Source organism: Scyliorhinus torazame, chromosome 7, assembly GCF_047496885.1.
Source record: "Scyliorhinus torazame isolate Kashiwa2021f chromosome 7, sScyTor2.1, whole genome shotgun sequence".
NCBI lineage: Eukaryota > Metazoa > Chordata > Chondrichthyes > Carcharhiniformes > Scyliorhinidae > Scyliorhinus > Scyliorhinus torazame.
Genome location: NC_092713.1, coordinates 227,918,467 through 227,944,220, shown reverse-complemented (window position 1 = coordinate 227,944,220; position 25,754 = coordinate 227,918,467). Strand labels below are relative to the sequence as shown.

General features: G+C 46.3%; 1 protein-coding gene across 4 annotated transcripts in view; it reads right to left on the bottom strand.

Annotated features, from left to right (window-relative positions):
- The window catches only part of sh3tc2 (SH3 domain and tetratricopeptide repeats 2), a 174,547-nt gene that overhangs the window by 105,425 nt on the left and 43,368 nt on the right, over positions 1-25,754 (bottom strand). For all 4 annotated transcript variants that reach the window (XM_072512121.1, XM_072512119.1, XM_072512120.1 and 1 more), the window contains 4 exons: positions 15,746-15,856; positions 10,106-10,204; positions 6,664-6,791; positions 2,706-2,811 (listed from right to left, as the gene is read on the bottom strand). In XM_072512121.1, coding sequence (XP_072368222.1) covers positions 2,706-2,811; positions 6,664-6,791; positions 10,106-10,204; positions 15,746-15,856 — 444 coding nt within the window. The remainder of the gene's footprint in view (positions 1-2,705; positions 2,812-6,663; positions 6,792-10,105; positions 10,205-15,745; positions 15,857-25,754) is intronic.

Here is a 25,754-nt window from a genome sequence, read left to right as displayed (position 1 = left end):
AGTATTGACAGTCAGAGAGATCTTGGTGTTGAAGTCTACAGGTCACTGAAAGGGGCAACACAGGTGGAGAAGGTAGTCAAGAAGGCATACGGCATGCTTGCCTTCATTGGCCAGGGCATTGAGTATAAAAATTGGCAAGTCATGGTGCAGCTGTATAGAACCTTAGTTAGGCCACACTTGGAGTATAGTGTTCAATTCTGGTCGCCACACTACCAGAAGGCTGTGGAGGCTTTAGAGAGGATGCAGAAGAGATTTACCAGGACGTTGCTGGTATGGAGGGCATTAGCTATGAGGAGAGGTTGAATAAACTTGGTTTGTTCTCACTGGAATGAAGAAGGTTGAGGGGCGACCTGATAGAAGTCTACAAAATTATGAGGGGCATAGACAGAATGGATAGTCAGAGACTTTTTCCCAGGGTAGAGGGGTCAATTACTAGGGGGCATAGGTTTAAGGTGCGAGGTGCAGGGTTTAGAGGATATGTGCGAGGCAAGTTTTTTTACACAGAGGGTAGTGGGTGCCTGAAACCCGCTGCCGGAAGAGGTGGTGGAAGCAGTGACGATAGTGACGTTTAAGGGGCATCTTGACAAATACATGAATAGGATGGGAGTAGAGGGATACGGACCCCGGAAGTGTAGAAGATTTTAGTTTAGATGGGCAGCATGGTCAGCGCAGGCTTGGAGGGCCAAATGGCCTGTTCCTGTGCTGTACTTTTCTTTGTTCTTTGTTCTCCCACTTGCTGCTCTGTTCTGTCTTGGCCCACCGCAAAACGTGTTCCTTGTCCATGAAACGATGAAAACGTACCACCATGGCCCTCGGCGGCTGGATCGCTCTGGGCTTCCTCGCGAGGGCTCTGTGCACTCTGTCCAATTCCAGGGGCCGAGGGAATGCCCCAGCCCCATCAACTTCTCCAACATGTCCGTCACATAGGCCCTCGCATCCGGTCCCTCACTGCCTTCAGCGAGGCCAACAATTCCGAGATTCTGCCACCTGGACCTATCTCCAGGTCCTCCAGCTTCTCCTGCATTCATTTCTGGCGGTCGTTTTTTTTTCATCATCCCCACGTTGCTTTCCAGCACGGTTATATACTCCTCGTGCTCGGACAACTTTGTTAGACCTGCTGGATCGCTCTCCCGTGGGTTTCCTGATTCTGAACCACTTGATCAATCGAAGCCTTTATCGGGTCCAGCATGTCCTTCTTCAGCTTGGCGAAGCAATCCTCGAAAAACTTCACCAGCTGCTCCGTCGACCACTGTGCCATCTCCCCGCGGCCCTTGCTCTCCGCCATGCTGTCCCGTGTTACCAGCTCTGCTTGCGTCTCCCTTATAGGACTTTGTCGTCTCACACACCACTTCTGGTCCAATTCTCCATGTACCAGAGGGGGATTTCTCCTTACTGTCTCAGTCTTCGCTGATTTATACCATAAAATCCGGGGGAAAACGGGGGAAAAAGGTCCAAAAGTCTGTTGCAGGCGGGAGCTATCAAATGTGCGACCTACTCCTCCCTGGCCGCCACCGGAAGTGTGCAACCTCGCTTTTTTGATTACCTGCAATTCTCCACCTGATCGAGATTCACTTTCCCAGCGTCGCATAACGGAGAATCCAGCTCAATATATAGGTGGAATTGTTGATTGCATATTGCCAAACTATTTTTTATTCTTGCTGATGGCATGGTGACATGCTGATGGCATTGTACAACAACATGCTCCTCAAAGAAATTCACATAATTGGTTTGGGAGGGAGGTGGTGTACTACACTCTTTGAACTGCAGAAGTAGTGAATTTTTATAGAATTTATAGATTTATATTCATGTCACTGTGATCACAGATCAAGATACCTGACTGAAAACCAATACGTCCCACTCCAGGACTTAATGGCCAAGCAGTATAAAGATGATTTCTTGAGGTTTTTTTGTTTATTGTTCCAATGCAAATAAGGTGCAAAGCCCATGTGTGTTATATGTAGGGAAGCACTGGCAAATGAGAGGAGAAATTTCAGATTTTACAAAAGAAGTGGTGAGTAAAAAATTCCTTTTGAAATTGAGATCCCAGAGTCATTTATTAACTGACAGCTGCCTCCAAATGAAGAGACTATGCTGCTGTACCTGACCTGTGATAGCACAGAGCCCATGTGGCTGTCAGCATTCTGGATTAGAATCTCCCAGGAGTATCCAGTACTGAGTAAAATAAACATTTTGTTGTTATTGCCCTTCACGACAACCTACATGTGAGAGATTGGATTTTCTGTTCTCACAAAGATAAAGATGGCAGAAAGGAACTGGCTGAAGACTGCCTGACATGCGCATTGCCCTCTTCTCCTGTGAACCTGAAGGGAATGAGATTGTGAGGACCAAGCAGGCTCCCCTTTTTCATTAAAGGTCAGCGAATGTGGCGTGTGCTGCAAAGGTCAGCCGGCGTGGGTCCTGAAGGTGGGCTGGTTGGCAAGAAAAAAAAGTTTGAAAAACATTGTTGTAGAAGACAGTGGAATGATATACATTACAGCACTATGTGAAGTGCCTGAAATAAGGCAGAACTCAAGGAAATATTACTCAAACTGAGGGGAATAATTTATTTGAGCTTTCTTCCCACCAATTCCCCCCCCCCGCCCCCCAGCATTGGATTTTATGGCAATTATTGGCTGGATAGTCTGATTAATAAATGCTGTTAAAGTTACATATTTTTTACCGAATTAAAAAATTAATCTCCATACCTAGTGAAAGATAAGTTGTAAATTTCCAGATTTCCTCAACAGTTTTAAAGGTGAGAACAAAGAGATCCTTTTCTGCATGCGTGGACACCAGTCTTGCTGACAATTCCTGAAAAGTTCAAAGATCAAAAATTATATAATTTATAAGCCAAGTGCAATTAGGAGACATTTGCCCAGTGTAAGCGCTACAATTCCATAGTCTGTAGTTCCATAATAAAACAACACAGGTCAGATTTTTGTCAAGGAGGTGGGAACGTAGAAGTCAGGAAATTTACATCCTTGAAAAGCTCGCTAAATCAAGTTTTGTGTCTGGTAGGCAGGCATGAGCTGGAGATGGATCCATTGGCTCCAGTGGCAGGCCTGAGGTAGCAACGAAGGCAAGTGGACAATCAGGCCAGCAGGTGAGAAGGTCGGACACTGATTACTGCAACATTGGCCTGCTCTATTCAGGTTTCTGAGACCCACTAACCCTCATCGCTCAACCTGCTGCCCCCCACCCCCCCTGCTCACCAAACCCCATGCCTTCTCCATGCGTCCCTCATCTCCCATGCCCCCTCGATAACCCCATACCCACTCATAGTTCTCATGCCCCCTACATGCCCCCATGACCTCTCCAATCCCCCTCATGCTCCCGTCCATTTCCACTCACCCTGTATTTACTAGGTACACAACCAAGGAGCCATGAAATAACCCGGCAAGTCTTTGTAATGTTCATGAAATAAAATCCTTTTGAAACATGTTGTCCATCTTACCGTCTGATAAATCAATCAAACACAACCAGTGAACTTCCCATCGAGGAAACCTTTAATATTTGCAAAATAAATACACAGGCATTGAATAACCACTTCCAAGAAAATCAATTTATTTCAGGGTAATAAAGCTGACAATCAAACAAAGCACGCAGTCCCATTTCCAACAGTGTAGACAGACCCCTATCAGGCAGAGTACATTAATCATTTGTGCAGCTCGGTCAAGCTCGGTCAAGCATTCATAGTGAGGTAATCTGGAAACTGTATCAACAGAAGCAGGTCAAACAGATGGCAAAACCTTTGTTTTGCTAGATGGTCTTGGCTGAGCTCTAAAAATGGCGAATGCATTCAGCTTAGTAAGAGTCTGTTACTCAGTTGCAAAGGGGAGTGCTAGATCTGTATTATTGGCATCATCATTACGTTGTGATAATCTGATTGTTCTTTTCAGTGCCTCTGTTTAGTTGGGACTGATTACGATACATAATGTGAATTGCAGGTTTCCTCAATGGGACTTTCATTACCTCCGACTGGCAGTTTTATGAGATGGCAAGTGGGGCAACATTTTTCAAAGGGAATGTTGAATGCCTAATTTCTTTTCCTGGTTCTTGACTCGAGATTATGCTTCCCTTGTGGTTCCTCATTGGGCCAAATGAGCTGACCATCCAGACACATGTCCATGAGATCACTAAGACCTTCTATTTCCACCTCAATAACATTACCCTCTCCTCTCTCATCCATGCAATTGTTACATCTGAACTGGACGGTTCCAATGTGATATTGGCTGGCCTCCAACATTCTGTAATCCAGAAAATTATGCTCTCAGTACAACGGTTCGAATCCCACTTTGGCAGCTGGTGGAGTTTCAATTCAAATAATAAAATCTGGAATATATAGCGAGTCTCAGCAATGGTGACAGTGACACATCAACAATTATTGCAGAAACCCATTTGGTTCACTAACGTCCTTTAGGGAAGGAAATCTGCTATTCCTACCTGGCCTGGCCTACATGTCACTCCAGACGCACAGCATTGTGGTTGACTCTTAACTGCCCTCTGAAATGGCCTAGCGAGCCACTCAGTTCCGGGGCAATTAGGGACGTGCAACAAATTGTAACAATCAATACTGTTGTGATGCATACTTTTTTTTGACAACAGCAACTACTTACGTTTACATAGTGCCTATAATGTAGAAAAGTGTCCTGAAGCACTTTACAGAAATGTGAAAAAAGGAAATACTGAAGCAGAGGAAATATCAGCAGAGGTGGCCAATTACTTGATCAAGGGTTTGGGTTTTGAGGAAAGCCTGAATAAAGTAGAATAAGGGAGAGAGGTAGAGGGATTCAGTGGTTACATTTCTATGCGTGGGTCTGTAGCTGCTGAAGGAACAACACCAGCCCCCCCACCACCCTCAACTCTCCTCTGTGGGGGTGGTAAGGATGGAGGAGAGATTGTTTAAGAGATTTACAGCTGGATGGAGAATTAAGGTGCTGCTGACTAACATTACATGGATAAGGAGGCATAAGGCAATGGAGCGATTTAAACACAAGGACCAGAAGTGTAAAACACTGAGGACCAGGAGCCAACGACTCTCAAGCTTGGCACCATCTAGGACACTTGATTAGAACCTTATCCACTACCTTCATCATTTATTTCCTCCACTGCTAGCACAGTGGCAGCAGTGTGTACCATCTACAAGATGCACTGCAGCAACTCACCAATGCACCTTCGACAGTACCTTCCAAACCCACAACCTCTGTCAGTTAGAAGGACAAGGGCAGAAGATTCATGGGAACATCACCACCTTTAAATTCCCTGATTTGAAACCATATTGCTGTTCCTTCGCTGTCCCTGAGCCATTATCCTGGAACTCCTTTCCTGTGGGTGTACTTGCACCACATGGACACCAGCGGTTCAAGAAAGCAGCTCACTACCACCTTCTTAAGGGCAAGTAGGGATGGGCAATAAATACTGGTCGAACCAGTGACACCCAAATAGTGTTAAAGAATAAAATAAAACATAGGCCAGCGAGGCCAGTGGTGATGGGCAAGGAGGATTGATATGGAATATGGTAAGGGCAGAGTTTTCCTTGAGCTGAAGTTTAAGAAGGTTGAAGGGTGTGAAATTAACTGGGATAACAATACAGCAATTAGTTCTAGAGGTGATAAAGGTTTGGATGCATGTTTCAACACAAATTAGCTGAAGTTAGGGTAGACGTGGATGATGTTACGAACCTGGAATTGGGTGCTCTCTATAATACTGAGGATTGTGGAGTTGGAAGATCAGTACAAGTTCATGTGGAATGACGAGGCTTTGAACAACCTGGGTCAAACTGAAACAGTGGTTTGAAAGGCGATGGAGTTGGCAACATGCCACAGAAATTAGGAAAGAGACTACATTGATGGCTTCAATCTTGCCAATTATTTGTTGAAGGGACTTGTAACTCAACCAACACTGGTGTACAGCAACACAAACAGAAGGAAGGGAGAGGTTGCATAATGTGATATATCAATATGTATTGGAAGGTATAAAATCCCTGCAGTGCAGAAGGTGGCCATTTGGTCCATCAACCCTCTGAAAGAGCATCCTAATTAGGCCCAATCCCCCACCCTATCACTATAATTCCACCTAACCTGCAAATCTTTGGACAAGGGGGTCAATTTTAGCATGGCCATCCACCTAACCTGCACATCTTTGGACTTTGGGAGGAAAGCGGAGCACCCGGAGAAAACCCACGCAGACACAGGGAGCTTGTACAAAATCCACACATTCACCCAAGGTCGTAATCAAACCCGTGTCCCTGGCTCTGTGAGGCAGCACTGCTAACCACTGTGTCACCGTGCCACCCCATGCCTGTGACTGAGTTCACCAAGGGGCATTATGTAGATGAAGTATGGGGGAGGGCCAAATACGGAAGCTTCGGGAATTCAAGATGGTGTACTATGTCATGATAAGTCATTGCTGAAGACACTCGAGCTATGATTAAATAGTAAGAGCAATGCCTCAGAGCAGACTAACAGAGAAGGAACACTGGAGGAGGTTCTGGGATTGACCATGCTGAAAACTGGAGAAAGATTAAGGAGGGATCATCTAGCATGGTCACAGTCAGAGATAAGGTTATCCTTGTATTTTGTTAGTGCCATTTGGTTGCTGTAAGAGGCAAAAAACTTGGTGAGAAAAATTCAAATAAGTTACACATACAGGATAGTGGCTTACATTAAACAGCGCTACAATGTCTTTGTTTTCACCCTCTAGAATGCAAAACTTCTTTCTTGCAATCTCCTGAAGACTCTGATCAAGAATTCCAGATTTTTGTCTGGTAACACAATATGATAATGTCAAACCTGAAAAAAAGGAAACACAGATCAATCAGTACATTACGTTTTCCCCAAAACTGCTCCACAAGTTACACTGCTGAAGTACATCAATTTTAACAAAATAAGCACGAATATTTTAAATATTTTGGATCTATGCAACTAATTTTTGCTCTTTCATTTAAATTATTCACTTTAATTGGACTGCAGTAATGCAAGAAGCCAGCTCAGCATTACCTTCTCAAGGGCAATTCAGGTACAGACAATCACATCACAAAATGAATTTTTCACATGTTTATTTTGGTCTGTAATTTTCTTTTCCAGTTTGGGCAGCTGAGCAAGCAGCTTATTCCAAATGGAAGTGAAAGTGGCACTAAATTGCTCATGAATCACTGATGCTGATTGGAGACCCCTGAACATGCAGGTTGCAGAGAAATTATAACTTACTGAATTATTACAAAGAAAGAAGCTGCTCAACATTAAGGGAGGAAATTAACAGAAAGTATTAAATGCTGATCAAATTCCCACCAACCAATCAAAATTACACTTAGCTGAATCGAACTATACTTAACACGGAGATTAGCCTTATTATGTATTCATAATTGAGCCGGTTGGCCTGGGCTAGAGAGAAAAAGGCTGGAATGCAATTGCTTAAAGAAATTGCTTGAGTATTGCTGCACAGACTATGGCTGATGAATGACGTTCTGCATGTGTATTATTTCTATAAGGTTCCTCTTATTCTTTACTCTCTTTGTCCATGATGATGTTGGAGATACTGCTTGTAATGAAATTATGGGTGGGATTTAACTAAATGGGAACAAAGTCCCATAGGGAGCACGTTCAGCCACGAGTTTCCCAGCACTCGCAGTGTCGAGAAACACAACACTATATAATGGTTAGATAAGGGGCTTCAGTGGGGAACGTGCAGCCAAGACCACACATAGCCCCATTTTGTGCACAAAGGAGCTCTGCTCACTGATACTCCTCAGTGTAGCACGAGATCAAGCTGCTATTTCAAAATGGTGTCCCAAACTCCGAGGCCCACAAAGCGACCCCTGACCCCACCCACAAGCACCAACTCACTATGGGAAAAACCCCGGTCCCCCCACACACCCCTAACATCTGTGCAGGGCACTCCCGGCCCGATCACCACAGCGCAAGAAATGCCAGCTTGGCACCTTGGCAGTGCCAGGATGGCACACAGGTGGCACTGCCAGGGTGCCCAGGTGGCACCAGTGCCAGAGCATCATCCTGCCCAAAGTCCATGCACCTGGGGGCCTCCGCTCCCATGAGAGAACCCCACGAGTGCCGTTCTGTCTCGTCCCCATTTGTGAAGACCAGAATCAAAAGATGCTCGCTCGAGATCTCCGAGGCGAAGGGATTGATCCCAAAGCCTCGGCCACCCCGGGAATCTTACATTAAAGTGATACTAACTTAATATGCAGATTTGATTACAAAAATGATCCCACCCACATTGGGCGGGATTTACATCGCAACATCGCACGAGATCGCATTAGATCTCGTGAGACAATGCAAGCCGGGTGGATTCCGGGAGTGTGGTCTCCTGGCTTCTATCGTGCATGCTGCGCCATGGCGAGATGCTTTTCGGGCGCAGCATGGCTGTAAAAAAGCGCCCTCTATTTATTTTTAGGCCTGTCTGCAACTGGGTAGCTTTAGCCATATAGGTTTCATTGATTTTCAGATATTGGGCGTGAGTTCACGGAACGATTTCCAAGTTAAAGATTTCCATTTCAGGCAGGTGTTTCCCGTCGGCTCTTTCAGTGAGATCCATACGGGTGTTTATCCTCACTTACTCAATTTTCTGGGCCTTGGGGAGATCCTCCGCTGTCCAGCCTACACTTAGGGCAGGAGCTAACCAAATTGCAACAGAGTCCCATGTCGAGCGCGTTTAGTTGGGTGTTTCCTGGCACTCACAGCGCCTGGAAAGACCACGCTATTTAATGGGATTCTGCTGCAATCCGGGCCTCAGCAGGGAACGTCCTACTAAGGCTGCACTTTGTCCTATTTCCTGCACTGAGGAGCTCCACTTGCCAGGACTCCTCAGTGTAGGAGGAGATCAGGACGCCATATTTAAATGGCGCTTCGATCTCACAACCTCCCTGATGCAACCCTCAGACCTCCAAAACCCCTACTCGCCTATAAGTGGGCCCCCGACAACCTCGCACTACTATGTTACCACTGTCAGGTTGATACTGCCAAGCTGCCGGGGCAATGCCAGAGATGGGTCCTGAAGGGGGAAGGGTGTGAAAGGCGACCCATTGGGAGGGTCCAGATGCAGGCGATCGATGTTCGGGGATGGAGCATGCCATCAATGGGGGGGGTTCCTAATGTCTGTGGGGGAAGGGGAGTAGGAGAAGAGGGTCTTTAATTTCATTTTGAGATCTCTGTGAAACCAGGCTTGCTGGCGTGATTGGGCCCCGTCCTTCCCAATAATGACGCAAAACATGCCCCCTTCATAAACATGGCAAAGTGTGGTAAGATATTGTCTGGAAACCTACCTTCTTTTCTGGGGAGAAACACACCGGTTTTCTGATTGAACCTGATGCTTTGCCATCTTTTTGGAAAATTCTGCCCATAAAGTGGCCATTTGGCTGTCACAAACTATTTGCTCTTTAAACTTCCAACATTTTAACAGTACTCTCTGCTGTCATATTTTGGTATTTTGAGTATTTTCTTTACATGGAAATATTTGGAGATTGAGTTATTTCTAAATGCTGTGTTTTAACACAACATGAATTCACACAAAAAATAGTGGATGCTGGGCCAATTGACATTTTCTTAAGTACAATTGGCAGATATAAGTTAGGTGAAAGCAAGAAAGGTCAAGGTGGTAAAATACATTTCTGGTACAGATTAGCTTTGATCCAATTAATCAGTGGAACATGCATGAGTGGCTCGGAACTCATGCAGAAGCACTTAACTGTAATGAACCATGTGGAAACATTTAGGGCAGCCGTAAGTGCTGCCCAGCATAATCAATATCAGTTATGAATACTAAGAGTGCTGCAATGTAGTAACTGGCTTACACTTACTCGAGGGTCAGATGGAAAGAGTCATTCCCCCAATTTCTACTGCTTTCATAACTGCCTGAAGGTTTTCTCTATTGAAACCTGCTTTATGACTTTTGCTGTCTGTAATGGTGTTTCAATAAGGATATCGTGTGCAATGAAGTGTTTTGCTCTGCCCTCAGCTGTATTGAGCCTCCTTCGCTTTATTGCCAAGTCTCTCTAGGTGGTAACATTCTACAATAATATTGGAGACACTGTCAGTGAAACACATTGAGCTGTGTTGTATGAGTGTCTGTTTAGTGTAGCTTATAGTACCTTTGGGAAATTCTAGTTCCACAGTTGATCCCAGAGAATGTTCTTCATTGTCTGTGTTCAGGTCCAATGACTGCGATTCAGACTGATGCTCCCATTTACCTAAAACAGTTCTCAGTATTAATTTGTTAACATATATTGCTTTATCGTTCATTGCATATCCTAAATATATAGATACATTCTGAGCCTGAGGTTTTAAGGCAATGTTTAACTGTAAACTGATAATGAATGGCTTAGATAGGGTGAACGTAGGGAAGTTGTTTCCATTAGCAGGGGAGACTAGGACCCGGGGGCACAGCCTTAGAATAAAAGGGAGTCACTTTAGAACAGAGATGAGGAGAAATTTCTTCAGCCAGAGAGTGGTGGGTCTGTGGAATTCATTGCCACAGAGGGCGGTGGAGGCCGGGACGTTGAGTGTCTTTAAGACAGAAGTTGATAAATTCTTGATTTCTCGAGGAATTAAGGGCTATGGAGAGAGAGCGGGTAAATGGAGTTGAAATCAGCCATGATTGAATGGTGGAGTGGACTCGATGGGCCGAATGGCCTTACCTCCGCTCCTATGTCTTATGGTCTTATGGTTACATTTTTCATTGACCTTTCCTTCCATAAAATATTTTGTGGGCTGAATAAAATGCCTCCTGGAGGAAATAAAAAGGCTCGCATTTATATAGCACTTTTCACAATCACCAGTATTAGACAGGGTAGATGCGGGAAGGATGTTCCAGATGACGGGAGACTCTACAACCAAGGGTTACAGTCTGTGCATACGGGATAAACCATTTAGGACTGAGATGTGAAGAAATTTCTTCACCCAGCGAGTGGTGAGCCTGTGAAATTTTCTACCACAGAAAGCAGTGGAGGCAAAAGCATTGTATGTTTCCAAGAAAGAGTTAGATACAGCACTTGTGGTGAAAGGGATCAAACGATATGGGGGGGGGAAAGAGGAAGGCAGGATCAGGCTATGGAGCTGGATGATCAGCCATGATCATAATGATTGGCATAACAGGCTCTAAGTGCCAAATAGCCTCCTCCTGCTCGTGTTTCCTCTGTTTCTGTGTTTTTATGTCTTGAGGCGCTTTACAAGAAATTAGGTACTTTTGAAATGTTAGGAAACAAGGTAAGCAATTTGTGCAAACCAAGCACCAACAAACACCAATCTGATAATAACCAGATAATCTGTTTTTTGTGATGTTGATTGAGGGATAAATACATGCCAGTGCACTGATGATATTTCCCCTGCTCTTCTTCCAAATAGCGCCATGGGATCATTTACCATCCACCCAAGCAGGAAAATGGAGCCTTTGTTTAACACCTTCTCTGAAGGACACTCCATCAGAACTGCACTGGGAAGGCTGGTCATCACAATCTTCTGGACTGCATATTAACAATATAAAGCATTATATATCACAAATGTGGCAAAACATGTAACTTTGGGTGGGATTTTCCCATCACTTCCTTAATGATACCTGCTGCTGGTGGGACCACAAATTCCTGACAATCAGTGACAGGTAGCACAAGTGGATATCGCCAGGGTCCCAGGTTCGATTCCCCGCTGGGTCACTGTTTGTGCGGAGTTTGCACGTTCTCCCCGTGTCTGTGTGTATTTCCTCCGGGTGCTCCGGTTTCCTCCCACAGTCCAAAGATGTGCAGGTTAGGTAGATTAGCCATGATAAATTGCCCTGAGTGACTAAAGAGGTTAGGAGGGGTTATTGGGTTGCAGGGATAGGGTGGAGGTGAGGTCTTGAGTGGGTCTGTGCAGACTCGATGGGCCGGGTGGCCTCCTTCTGCACTGTATGTTCTATGTTCTGTGTTCTAATAGCTTAAAAATGAGCTCTCCATTCGGATTTGAATGGTAGGTATCTTCATTTATTCTAATATCATATTACTTACTAAGCATATATCTCCAGCCGTACACTGGCGGTGGGATTCGCTGGTCCTGCTGGCAGTACACCTTCAACCATGGGTTTCCAAGCGATGTAGGGTGGCTTCAATGGAAATTCCCATTGATAGTGGCGGGAGCAGAGCTGCCAGGGGTGGGATTCTCTGCTGGCGGGATTCCATAGAAAATAGAAAAATACAGCACAGAACAGGCCCTTCGGCCCACAATGTTGTGCCGAACCTTTGTCCTACATTAATCATAGATTATCATAGAATTTACAGTGCAGAAGGAGGCCACCCGGCCCATCGAGTCTGCACCGGCTCTTGGAAAGAGCACCCTACCCAAGGTCAACACCTCCACCCTATCCCCACAACCCAGCAACCCCACCCAACACTAAGGGCAATTTTGGACACTAGGGCAATTTATCACGGCCAATCCACCTAACCTGCACATCTTTGGACTGTGGAAGGAAACCGGGGCACCCGGAGGAAACCCACGCACACACGGGGAGGACGTGCAGACTCCGCACAGACAGTGACCCAAGTCTGAATCGAACCAGGGACCCTGGAGCTGTGAAGCAATTGTGCTATCCACAATGCCACAATGCCCTTAAGAACAAATTAATTTACACTACCGTAATCCATGTACCTATCCAATAGCTGCTTGAAAGTCCCTAATGTTTCCGACTTAACTACTTCCACAGGCAGTGCATTCCATGCCCCCACTACTCTCTGGGTAAAGAACCTACCTCTGACATCCCCCCTATATCTTCCACCATTCACCTTAAATTTATGTCCCCTTGTAATGGTTTGTTCCACCCGGGGAAAAAGTCTCTGACTGTCTACTCTGTCTATTCCCCTGATCATCTTATAAACCTCTATCAAGTTGACCCTCATCCTTCGCCGTTCTAATGAGAAAAGGCCTAGCACCCTCAACCTTTCCTCGTAAGACCTACTCTCCATTCCAGGCAACATCCTGGTAAATCTCCTTTGCACCTTTTCCAAAGCTTCCACATCCTTCCTAAAATGAGGCAACCAGAACTGTACACAGTACTCCAAAGGTGGCCTTACCAAAGTTTTGTACAGCTGCATCATCACCTCACAGCTCTTAAATTCAATCCCTCTGTTAATGAACTCTCGCACACCATAGGCCTTCTTCACAGCTCTATCCACTTGAGTGGCAACTTTCAAAGATTTATGAACATAGACCCCAATATCTCTCTGCTCCTCCACATTGCCAAGGACTCTACCGTTAACCCTGTATTCCGCATTCATATTTGTCCTTCCAAAATGGACAACCTCACACTTTTCAGGGTTAAACTCCATCTGCCACTTCTCAGCCCAGCTCTGCATCCTATCTATATCTCTTTGCAGCCGACAACAGCCCTCCTCACTATCCACAACTCCACCAATCTTCGTATCGTCTGCAAATTTACTGACCCACCCTTCAACTCCCTCATCCAAATCATTAATGAAAATCACAAACAGCAGAGGACCCAGAACTGATCCCTGCGGTACGCCACTGGTAACTGGGCTCCAGGCTGAATATTTGCCATCCACCACCACTCTCTGACTTCTATCGGTTAGCCAGTTCGTTATCCAACTGGCCAAATTTCCCACTATCCCATGCCTCCTTACTTTCTGTATAAGCCTCCCATGGGGAACCTAATCAAATGCCTTACTAAAATCCATGTACACTACATCCACTGCTGTACCTTCATCCATATGCTTGGTCACCTCCTCAAAGAATTCAATAAGACTTGTAAGGCAAGACCTACCCCTCACAAATCCGTGCTGACTATCCCTAATCAAGCAGTGTCTTTCCAGATGCTCAGAAATCCTATCATTCAGTACCCTTTCCATTACTTTGCCTACCACCTAAGTAAGACTAACTGGCCTGTAATTCCCAGGGTTATCCCATGTCCCTTTTTTGAACAGGGGCACGATTCTCCGTTTTGCCGGCGGCCAGGGGTTTCCCGACAGCGTGGGGCTGCCCCACAATGAGAAACCCCATTGATCAGCCGCCGTAACGGAGAATGCCACCGGCAGGTCAAGGCAGATATGTGATGCGGCGGGGCGGAGAATCCAGCCCCAGGTACGTGGGAGGCCAGAGAATCCCACCCATAAGGGTTGGGTTTTCCATTCCAGCCTGCCTGAGAAATGCTTAAGTCCCATGTATGAAGCAAGAGAAAACACGACCTAAAAGTCAGATAGACATATTTCTTGACTTCTGTGTTGCCGTGGACTCCCTTGTTATGAATGGCGTATTTGTTTGGATTGCTTACACTTGCAAGTGGTAATGAGGTAGCAGGGTGTATAAACAGACTTTCCACCTCATTTTCCTGCCCCAATACCAGAGGAGCAAGCAGAAGAATTGATCTCTAGGCCCTGGAGCTTTCCCAAGGGCATACTAACAAAGTAATCCCCAGTCAGATGATATATGAGTGGAGAAGACAGCAAATATTGAAGAACCAAAGAAATTAAGGCCGGGATTTTGCGGTAGTTGGGATTCTCTGTTCCCACCTGCAGCGCACCCCTGCCCGGGGGTTTCCTGGAGGCATGAGGTGGCTTCAATGGGAAACCCTATTGACAAGTGGCAGGGGTACAGAATTCCACCACCAGGGAACAGCGCGCCACCTAGAAACACACGGCTAGGGACTAGAGAATCCAGCCCTAAGTCTCATTTTCTTTCCGGGATAGCCAGAAAGAGATATAAAATCAAAATTTCAGCAAATGCTGGAAACTTAAAAGAACAAAAAAAAACCTGGAAAAACTCAGCAGGTCAGGCAGCATCTGTGGAGAGAAATGGAATGAATGTTTCAGGTCGATGCCCTTCCGTCAGAACAGAAGAAAGACAGAAATATGACTTTTTAAGCCAGTGGAAGTGGGGATGGAGCAGGAGGAACACAAGAGAAGGTCTACGATAGAGTGGAAGCCAGGGACGATTAAATAACAAAAGATTTTGAGATATAACAGCCAAGGAAATGGCAATAAAGGAACAAAGATTGTGTCCAAACGAGTTGTGAATTTATCTCTCTTTATCCCTTCAAGTTGCCTTCACAAACAGGTTAAATCTAGAGGCCACCCAGCTGACAAACCAGACAGCCATGATGTATCACTGCTCAAGTTTTGTTACAGTGGCTACACAGCCCCACCAGCTTTTTGGTGCAAAGTACTGTCAAAGGGTAGGCCTGTGCTTGGATGCATTTGGCCTCGGCTAATAATCTGAAGCTGTAATCGGGAGCAAATTCACATTGCGTCCAGTGAGGTGAACTTTGTATCCATTCCACCAGACCCATGCGTGGTTTTTGAAAGGGAGAAAAAAGGCAGTGGAATTAGGCCATCATTATTCAAAGATTTTAAATCTTGAGAATAATATTTAGTGAGCTTGTTCATTATTTGCAAGTCCTAGATATTCGGACTTAACAGCAAAGCAATCAGTGGTCAGAATGGCAAAACTATGTAATTAGATCAGGAGTTTAGTTCAACTATGTTTTAAACTCAAATGATGTGAGCAGCTTCATTTTATACTATTGCATTTCCAAGGCTACTCTGTGTGGTGCACTGACCTCCGCCTTTGCAAATAAACACAATCTCCTTTGGTGAAAGGAATTTTCAAGGATGGTCAAAAGAAATTGGGTCACCAATGAAAACTGCTGTAACCAATGTTTCAAAATTAATTTATATATTTATTATGATATTTAGAAGGGTAGAAATGCATCCAGGAAATTGAATTTTTATACAGGTTTTCCAATTTATAATTACCTATTGCCATTTTATCTCCATGAGTAGATTCTGCATCTGATTCAATAGACTGTCGCTGCAGATCGGACCAGTAACCCGAAGAGTTAAGAGATACAAAAGGGGATTGTTTCCCTGTAAGGAGATAAAATGAGTCAAAATTAAAGGGTATTGATAATGGAGATTAAATACTGCAGTCCATTGAAGAGATAGATCACAAATCATGTGTGTGACTTTTGTGTCTGCGATTCCACATTAGTAAGTTCCCAATTCCAATGTAGGAATAGAACCAATTGTGTTGTCATGCATTCTCTAATGTCTGGTGAAAAGGCATTATCGGAACCTTGAAGGTAGAATATAAACTCAGCATTTTGAAATAAGAATTTCCCCTTCAGCTTTCTTCCATCCTTTTGACTTGTTGGGATTTGTTCTAAAGTCACAGGCAGCTCTCCAGCAATTCTTCATTTGCAAGCCTAAGCATAACTATTTTGGATGTTTTTCTACTGTAAAAAAAATACACTCTACTGTGGGGCAAGAACAGACAAAGTGTGTGTTGTATTTGTCGGGAGATGACTAGCTCCAGAAGTCATCAACACAACAGAGCATTCACTATTCCTCTGTAATGTCTGAGACTCATCATAAGGTGGGACAAGTGAATTTTACATCTCTGGTAACCTCGTGAAATTTAACTAAAAAGGAGGTGGCTTGTTTGGGTAAAAGGCCTTTTCCCTTTTCATGAATACAAATTTCTCACAGTGAATCTCAGCCTTCAGTTCCTGCATGAAAGGCAGCACTTTATGGAACTCCCAACATCTTCAAACATCGCAACACATCTATTTTGCGGTCACATGAACTGTGCAGCCAATCACACTAATCGATCTGTAACTATAAATTGGATGCTATTTCAAATGTCTGTCTTTCCTGGTAAGTGTTAGTCTATTTAAATAATGCAGAAAAGAGGGTCTTCAGATTCCTGGGGCATTGTAACCAGCTCTGGAGCAAGACAATATGCTCCCGAATAGGGCCAGAGCAATGTCCTTACTGACAAATTAACTATTGCAGAGAGAGAGAGAGCTTACATTAAAATGGTGGGCAAGGGGCACAAGGATGTGGCAGAAGGATGTGGCAGTAGAGAAGAGAGACAAGACAAGGTGCATAGAAAACTAGGAGGGACAATTAGCAACAGAACAAAGAACAGTGTAAAAGGGCAGGAGTTCGATGGAGAAATAAAGCAAAGGATTGGATTGGATTTGTACCTAGGTACAGTGAAAAGTAACATGGCATGCAAATGCATGTGTATTTATTTGAGAAATGTTACAAATACAGTTGATAAGTTGTAAGCATAAGCATAAGTACAAGAAATCATTTTTTAATCAATTTGTTTCCAGCACAAATAAGGAAGCAGAGTTGGATAAAGTGCTGGAGAAAAAAGTAGAGTATATCCAGGTAATAGTGATCATAATATCGTTAGGTATACAATAGGTGTGGAAAGGAAACAAAGAAAAATCAATGGTGACAATTTTCCTGCAATAGTATGTGCCCCTAACTAAGCTATTCCAGTACAATTACAAACATTGGCATCTACCCAGGAATGTGCCCAGGTACGTCATGTATCCCAAAAGCAGGACAAATCCAACCTGACTAATTATGTCCCGAGAGTCCAGTCTCGATCATCAGTGAAGTGATTGGAAGGGTAATCAACAGTGCTATTGAGCAACACTTGCTTCGCAATAACCTGCTCAGCTGATATTTAGTTTGGCTTCTGTCAGGACCACTCAGCTCCTGACCTCATTATAGCCTTGGTTCAAACATGGACAAAAGAGCTGAACTCCCGAGGTGAGGTGAGAGTGACTGCCCATGACATCAAGTCATCAATTTGACTGAGTATGGCATCAAAGACCCCATGCAAAACTGGACTCAATGGGAATCCGGAAGATGGTCATGGTTGTTGGAGTTCAATAATCTCAGTCTCAGGATATCACTACAAGTGCTCCTCAGTGTAGTGTCCTAGGCCAAAGCATCTTCAGCTGCTTTATCAATAAGCTTTCTCCCACCTCAAGGTCGGAAAGGGAATGTTCACTGATGTTTGCACAATATTCAGTGCCATTCATGACTCATGTATTAATGCTGCTCATGTTCAAATGCAGCAAGACCTGGACAAAACAAAAACAGAAAATGCTGCAAAATCTCAGCAGGTCTGACAGCATATGTGGAGAGAGAACAGAGCTAATATTTTGAGTCAGGGTGACTCTTCGTTAAAGCTGGACAATATCCAGGCTTGGGCTGACAAGTAACATTTGCATCACACAAGTGCCAGGCAATGACATCTCCAAGAAGAGAGAATTTATTGCCCCTTGACATTCAATAGCAATACCATTGCTGAATCCCCCCCCCCCCCCCCCCCCCCGCCACTATCAACATACTGGGGGTTACCATTGACCAGAAACACACCTGAACAAGACATATAAACACTGTGGCTACCAGAGTAGGTCAAAGGCTAGGAATCCTGCGGTGAGTAACTTGCCTCCCGACTCCCCAAAGCCTGTCCACAATCTAGACACACGTCATGAGTATGGTAACAGAGGCTAATTAAATCATCATCTCCCCCCACTGAAGTAGGATTTATGTAGGCCAGAAATGTGAAACCCAGCATATGCAGCACAATGGAATAGTGGTTAACACTATGGCTTCACAGCACCAGGATCCCAGGTTCGATTCCCGGCTTGGGTCACTGTCTGTGCAGAGTCTGCACGTTCTCCCTGTGTCTGCATGGGTTGGCTCTAGTTTTCTCCCACAAGTCCCGAAAGATATGCTGTTAGGTAATTTGAACATTCTGAATTCTCCCTCTGTATACCCTAACAGGCACCAAAATGTGGCGACTTAGGGGCTTTTCACAGGGGCTGTTTAGCACAGGGCTAAATCGCTGGCTTTGAAAGCAGACCAAGGCAGGTCAGCAGCACGGTTCAATTCCCGTAACAGCCTCCCCGAACAGGCGCCGGAATGTGGCGACTAGGGGCTTTTCACAGTAACTTCATTTGAAGCCTACTTGTGACAATAAGCGATTTTCATTTTTCATTTTCAACTTCATTGCAATGTTAATGTAAGCCTACTTGTGACAATAAAGATTATCATTATTATTATATGCATATTACACCAGCTAAGAGCTAGTCGATTTGTTTGGGGACCCAGGGCACGTCTTTGGAGAAGTAAAGTACCCCTTTGGACATGGTCCCAGAATATCTTTGGAAGAAGTATGGCAATTGTTAAAGATAGGCATGATTGTGCGTAACTGTCAAAGCCTTCAAAGAATTGTCAAGCTGTTAAGGAATTGTCAAAGAGCTGTCAAAACACATTGGAACTGTCAAAACGATCAATGGATTTAACTCTGCTGGGCCTTAAATTTAAAATGTCTGGTGTTCAAAAACGAAATCAATGCCTGACATTTCATCCTGTCTCTTGACAGAAGCCAAAGGCTCCCATTATAGGATTTGTTCTGCAATGACTAATTTTAAAAACTAACATTGTCACATTGGATTCCTGCTAAGTGAGTAGTTTGATTGAAAGCTCTAAGTTGTTATAGAATAGAAATATTTGTTTCCATAAGTGATTAGTTGAAGGAATTTCCATGTATTGAATGTTTTTTAAGTCAATGGCAAGTAGTCATGTCATCAATAGGCAACATTATTTTATGTTAATCTCGTGGGGGGGTGAGGAAGGGGCGGTTGTCCTTGTAGGATACTAGAGGTGCTGATAAGGAGGGGATAAGAGTAAAGGGTGATGCTGGTGGCGTGCACGCATTAATTGGCACTGAGTTGGTACAGCAACTAAAAAAGGCCATCGGGATGTGTGGGCATAGGGGGTAGCAGTGTCAGCCATGAGGGGCTTTGGGTGGCAATGGGGCATGGGAGGTGGATGGGGAGTATATGTTGGAATAGTCTGGAAAACATGGGGCATGGGGTATGTGTGTGTATTGGGAGGGGTGGTGAGGGCTGGAGAATTGCTTTTTGTTTTAATCAGTTTTACTATTGCATTCAACAAAGTACTGAAGCACACAGATAGGCCTTCTCCCAGCCCACCTTTGCACCCAGCATATCTGCAGTCATTCCAGGCACCAAGCCCAACTTTTAATCCAGCCTGCCCTCACCGGATCAAAATTTGTAAATACAGGCTGTCAATTTTAAAGGTCAGTTTCGCAGATCTGGGAATTCTGCCGTCTCTGCATACCCAACCCAGGAGCAAAAATCTGGGCTATGTCTGAACCCGATTGTGCTCTTCAATGAAGTAGCAGAAAGGGATGATGAAGGTAGTTCCATGGACATAGTACGTGGGGACTTTACAAAAGGTTGTAATAAGTACCTTATAACAAAGGTATTTTGCTTATAAGGTTAAACAATGACTCATAACTTGGGTATCTAATTGACTAAGGTATGGGAGGTAGAGAGTTCACTGGGGTGAACTATGCAGTTGATGTTCACCAGAGGTCCAAATGAGGGCAATTGCTTTTCTCGTTATATACAAGTTGGATGCATAGGCAATACAATTTTGGAGCTTGTGAAAGGTTGACAATGCAGTCAGGAGTGAGAGGAGTAAAATTTGGCTATGTAGCCAACTTCATGAGCATATGGGGAGGCGGTGGCATAGTGGTATTATCACTGGACTAGTAAACCAAAGACCCTGAGTAATGCTCTGGGATCCAGGTTCAAATTCCACCTCGCAAATGGTGAAATTGGAATTCAATAACAATCTAGAATTAGAAGTCTAATGGTGACCATGAGACAATTGTCCTAAAAATCAATTTGGTTCACTTAAGTCCTGTAGGGAACAAAGTCTGTCGCCCTTACCCAGTCTGGCCTACACAGCGATGCAGTTGACTCTTGACTGCCATGGCGGGATTCGAACCTGGGACCCCAGAGCATTACCCTGGGTCTCTGGATTACTAGTCCAGTGACGACAATACCACTGTGCCACTGCCTCCCCTAATTGATGTAACTGATGTATGTCTGCAGAGTTTCCTGCGGTTTGGATTTTTCACCTAATCACTCCGGTCTAATCCACCTAATATAGAAAGCTGGAATTGAACATTAGGTAAGAAGTAAAGATTAATAGTTCTAAAATTTTGAAGCAGAAAGATACAGGAAGTGCATCACAGGCAGAACAGCACCTGAAAATGGAAAATGTGCTTTGCGTATGAACCTGTAGTAATCCAGGAGACAAGAGAGGGGTTTAAACAGATTCATTCTGAACCCAAAAGTAAAGTCACACCCCAGCGTACAACACAAGTGTCCCAGTCCAGGACTAACAGTACTCATGGTACGTATCTGGGATGGTATTTAAAGGGCTTGGTAACAAATCCTAGCTGGGCAGGCCTCTGCCTGTTACAATGGGAACGCATACTTCCACAAGCTCCATGTGAAGATCGGTAAGTGACTCCACGTGGTCCTTGTGAGTGTTATCACATTCCCTCACCCCTCAAGGCCTGGTCCTTCCCGTCACTCCCCCTACGATCTTCCCCCTCACTACCACTATGACAAAGCCTCCTTTGTCTCTTTGCACATGGCCTTGAGCCCACCGTAAGCAGAGTTGGATCTGAGGGCGTGAAGTGGATGGGAGATTGTCGTTTCCTAGCCAAGCGTCAAGAACCTACAGGTCAGTCACCTCAATCTCCATTTCTGAGCCCGAGTCTGTGTCCTCTTGCTGATGACTCTTTGGTTTAACATGGGTTGAGTCTCCTGCCTGGAGGTAGGTTCAAAGGATGTTGAAGGTGTCGGCCCGCCTGAAGTCGTTCCCGCAGTAGAGGGTTTCCTGCTCCTGAGATTGTCCACATGTTTTTTTACTGTCCTTTCCCTGGGATTAACCTTGTACAATACGGGGCTAGTCTTTTCCACGACAACTTCCAGGATCCAAGGGGCTCCATCTCCAAAATTGCAAACATAGATGGTATCTCCCGGTCTGAAGGTCCTGTTGGGTCATCGGGTGTCGCAATTCTTTTACTGGGCCTCTTGGTTCAGCTCCACTTTCCCGCCTAGGTTGGAAACAAAAAACTGAGTCTGGCCCAGAGGCGCTGGCCCATTATATATTCCGCTGGCACAACTCCCATGTGTGGCATGGTCCTGTAGTTGAACAGGAACCGAGCCAATTCGGTGTAGAGCGAGCCAGCGTTCTCTTTCTTCATGCACCTTCAAACATTTGGACCGCCCGTTCGGCCAGGCCATTGAAAGGCGAGTAGTATGGCTCCTTTTGGATATGCTTCACCCCGTTGGACTTCACAAACGCCTGGAATTCTCCTTTGGTTAATCGGTCCCGTTGTCAGAAACAAGGACCTCTGGTATCCGGGTACAAAATGACTGCTGGAGTTCCTCTATGACGGCGCTGGAAGTTGTGTATGCACATCCATTTAACATGGGTGTCGACCAAGATTGAAAACATTGACCCCATGAACAACCAGGCGAAGTCAATTTGTAACCCATATTCAGGCTCCCCCTGGCTATTCCCACGGGTTACGCAAGGCCGATGGTTGGAGCTTCTGATTTTCCTGACAGGACAGACATTATTTTACCAAATTTTTAATGTCAGAGTCACCTGGGCCAGCAGACCACCAGACGTAACTCCTTGTAAGCATCTTCATTTTGGAGTCTCCTGGGTGACCACTATGTAGCTCCTTCAAGATTGGGCACTGGCCTGACCAAGGGACGACCACTCAGGGTCCCCACAGGATAATGCCATCTTCCATGCTGAACTTGAAATGAAATGCAAATCGCTTATTGTCACAAGTAGGCTTCAAATGAAGTTACTGTGAAAAGTCCCTAGTCGTCACATTCCGGTGCCTGTTCGGGGAGGCTGTTACGGGAATCGAACCGTGCTGCTGGCCTGCTTTCAAAGCCAGCAATTTAGCCCTGTGCGAAACAGCCCCTTGTGCCAGTTAGCTAGGAAGGGCTTTAGATCCTCTGTTGAGTGTCCTTGAATTCCACCGCTTAGGATCGCGTGGCACAGTTTTGCCAGCGTGGAGTATTTCTGAGTCTATTTTTGGATTTGCTTGGCAGATATGAGCAGGGCATCCATAAAGTTTAAAGTCATGATACATTTACCCATTACTGGCGGCAAGGATGGATTTTTATTTTGGGGGGGGGGGGGGGCGGCCGAGCAGCCGCACCAATACGACAGAGTCCCGCCGGCGCCGTTCACCCCTGGTTGCTGCCAGCGGGAACTCTGTGCAAACAGTCTGGGGGACAGCCTAGGGGGAGGGGGGAGGGGATGGGGGCTCCTTTACCGGAGGGGGGGGCCTCCGATGGGGTCTGGCCTGCGATCGGGGCCCACTGATCGGCGGGCCGGCCTCTCCCCTCCCGGGCCTACTTTCTGGTGCAGCCAGCCCCTGAACACCGACACCATCTTGAGTCGGGGCCGGCGCGTGGCGTGAACCGCTCCAGCGCCGTGCTGGCCACCTGTGGCCCAGAATCGGTCGTACCCGGGCCCGGTTCGCGCCGTCGTGAAACACTTGGGCTCCATATTGGAGAATCGCCCCCGGAATGTCTTTGTCATGATATTCAGGTCAACATCATAGCGCATACATACATAATGATGGACAGATCAACGGACCAATCAACACACACAACACGACAGCCAATCACAGACAAGAGCATACACAGTACAAAACAGGGAACACGACACTTCCTGGGCACTCGAGCAGGAGACGGCTCAGGGCACAGACCTCATTGCAAGCCATTCAGACATCCACCATGTGCTGAGTACCAGAGTTTGCTATGTGAATAGTTGAATGAAATAAAACAGCGTTGTACCATTCGCAACCGTGTTGGTTCGTCTGTGTAACAGAGTACCCAACACATCATGATACCAGGAGTGATTTGATACCTACCCACACATCCGCCGGAATCTGCCATCCTGCGCCATGGACACCGTCACCACACCGCAGCCGTTGCAAGTCGCTGGGAACCTCGGCGTCAATTGGAAGCTGTTCAAACAGCGCTTCCAGCTCTTTCTGGAAGCGAACGAAAAAGAGAGTGCCTCGGACAGCAGAAAGATCGCCATCCTCCTCACCACCACAGCTCAACACGCCATCCATGTCTACAACTCCCTGGTGTTCGCGGAAGGCGAGGACAAAACCAAATACAAGACGGTCCTTCTCAAGCTCGACCAACACTTTAACGTCGAGGTCAACGAGAGCTTCGAGAGGCATCTCTTCCAGCAGGGCCTGCAAGGTAAGGATGAGCTCTTTCAGTCATTCCTTACGCATCTCCGCGTCCTCGCGCAGTCCTGCGGTTACGACACCACCTCCGATTGCATGGTTAGGGACCAGATCGCTTTTGGGGTCACCTCGGGCACCCTACGCCAGCAGCTTTTAAAAATAAAAGGCCTCACCTTAGCCTCCGCAATCGAAGCCTGTGTCCTGCTCGAAAACGCGACTAGCTGCTATACCCAATTTCAGGCGGTCGAATCGGCGCGGCAGGGGTCCTACCCGGCCGGATCGGCGAGGCAGGCATCCCACAAGGCCGAACGGGTCCAGGCGATCGAGTTCCTCCCGGCCCGCAGCCCGGACGAGGGTGGCCATTTCGCACGCTTTTCGAGGCCTGCCGCGCTTGTGCGCGCCAAAACCTACGGCAACAGTGAGGGACGTGATGCGCAGGCACGTTCGACGCAAGACCGAACTGCGCATGCGCAGTGGCGCAACGAACGCCATGACGTCACGACGTGCGGCAACTGTGGAGCTGCACATTTAAAGCGGCAATGTCCCGCAAGAACCCGACAATGCCTCCGCTGTGGTATGCCACTACGCTGCTTACTGTCGAGCAGCTCAACCTGTCAATCTTCCCCAACTCCAACAATCTCGCAGGGACGTGCGCACCATTCAGCCTCCCCATTATGAATCGTGCCCAGACGACATCCAGACCAGTGACACAGATGACCGAGACGCCTTCCATGTTGCGGTCATTGATGGGAACCGAGTTAACGCAATCAATCCGGGTGATGAATGGTGTGCCACCCTGACGGTCAACCGATCGCTGATTACATTCCGCCTGGACACTGGCGCCTCCGCCAACCTCATAGCATGGTCAGCCTTCTACGCCATGAAGGTCAGACCACCAATCCGGCCGTCCCGGTGCAGGATGGTCGACTACAACGGGAACGTTATCCCGGCTATGGGATCCTGCCAGCTCCAGGTGACACACAACACACACACGGCCACACTCTCATTCGAGATAGTCGGCTCATCGAAGGACTCCCTGCTAGGCGCACAGGCATGAACGGCTCTCCACCTCGTGCAACGAGTCCCCTCTCTCTCTCCAGACGCCACGTCTGACTTCCCGGATGCAGAGTTCAGCGCACAGCTCCAATCGCTCCTCGCCCACAACCAGGAGGCATTCGAGGGCATGGGAACACTGCCATACACCTACCGAATTCGCCTCAAACCAGACGCCATCCCGGTCATTCATGCACCTCGCAGGGTCCCTGCACCACTCAAAGACCGCCTCAAGCTGCAGCTGCAGGATCTCCAGGACCAAGGGGTCCTATCCAGGGTCACGGAGCCCACGCCGTGGGTCAGCTCCATGGTGAGTGTCAAGAAGCCCTCCGGCAAGCTCCGGATCTGTATTGGCCCAAAAGACCTCAACAACAATATTATGCGGGAACATTACCCCATACCCAAACGGGAAGAGATGACGAGCGAAATAGCCCAGGCAAAAATATTTACGAAACTGAATGCCTCAAAGGGTTTTTGGCAGATCCAACTGGATCCGTCCAGCCGAAAGTTCTGCACCTTCAACACCCCTTTCGGCAGGTTCTGCTACAACCGAATGCCATTTGGCATCATCTCGGCATCCAAGGTCTTTCATAGGATCATGGAGCAGATGATGGAAGGCATCGAAGGGGTGCGCGTCTACGGGGACGACGTCATCATCTGGTCCACCACACCACAGGAGCACATCTATCGTCACCAGCACATCTTTGCATGCATACGTGAAAACGGCCTGCGCCTCAACCGAGCCAAGTGTTCTTTCGGCCAAACCGAGCTGAAGTTCCT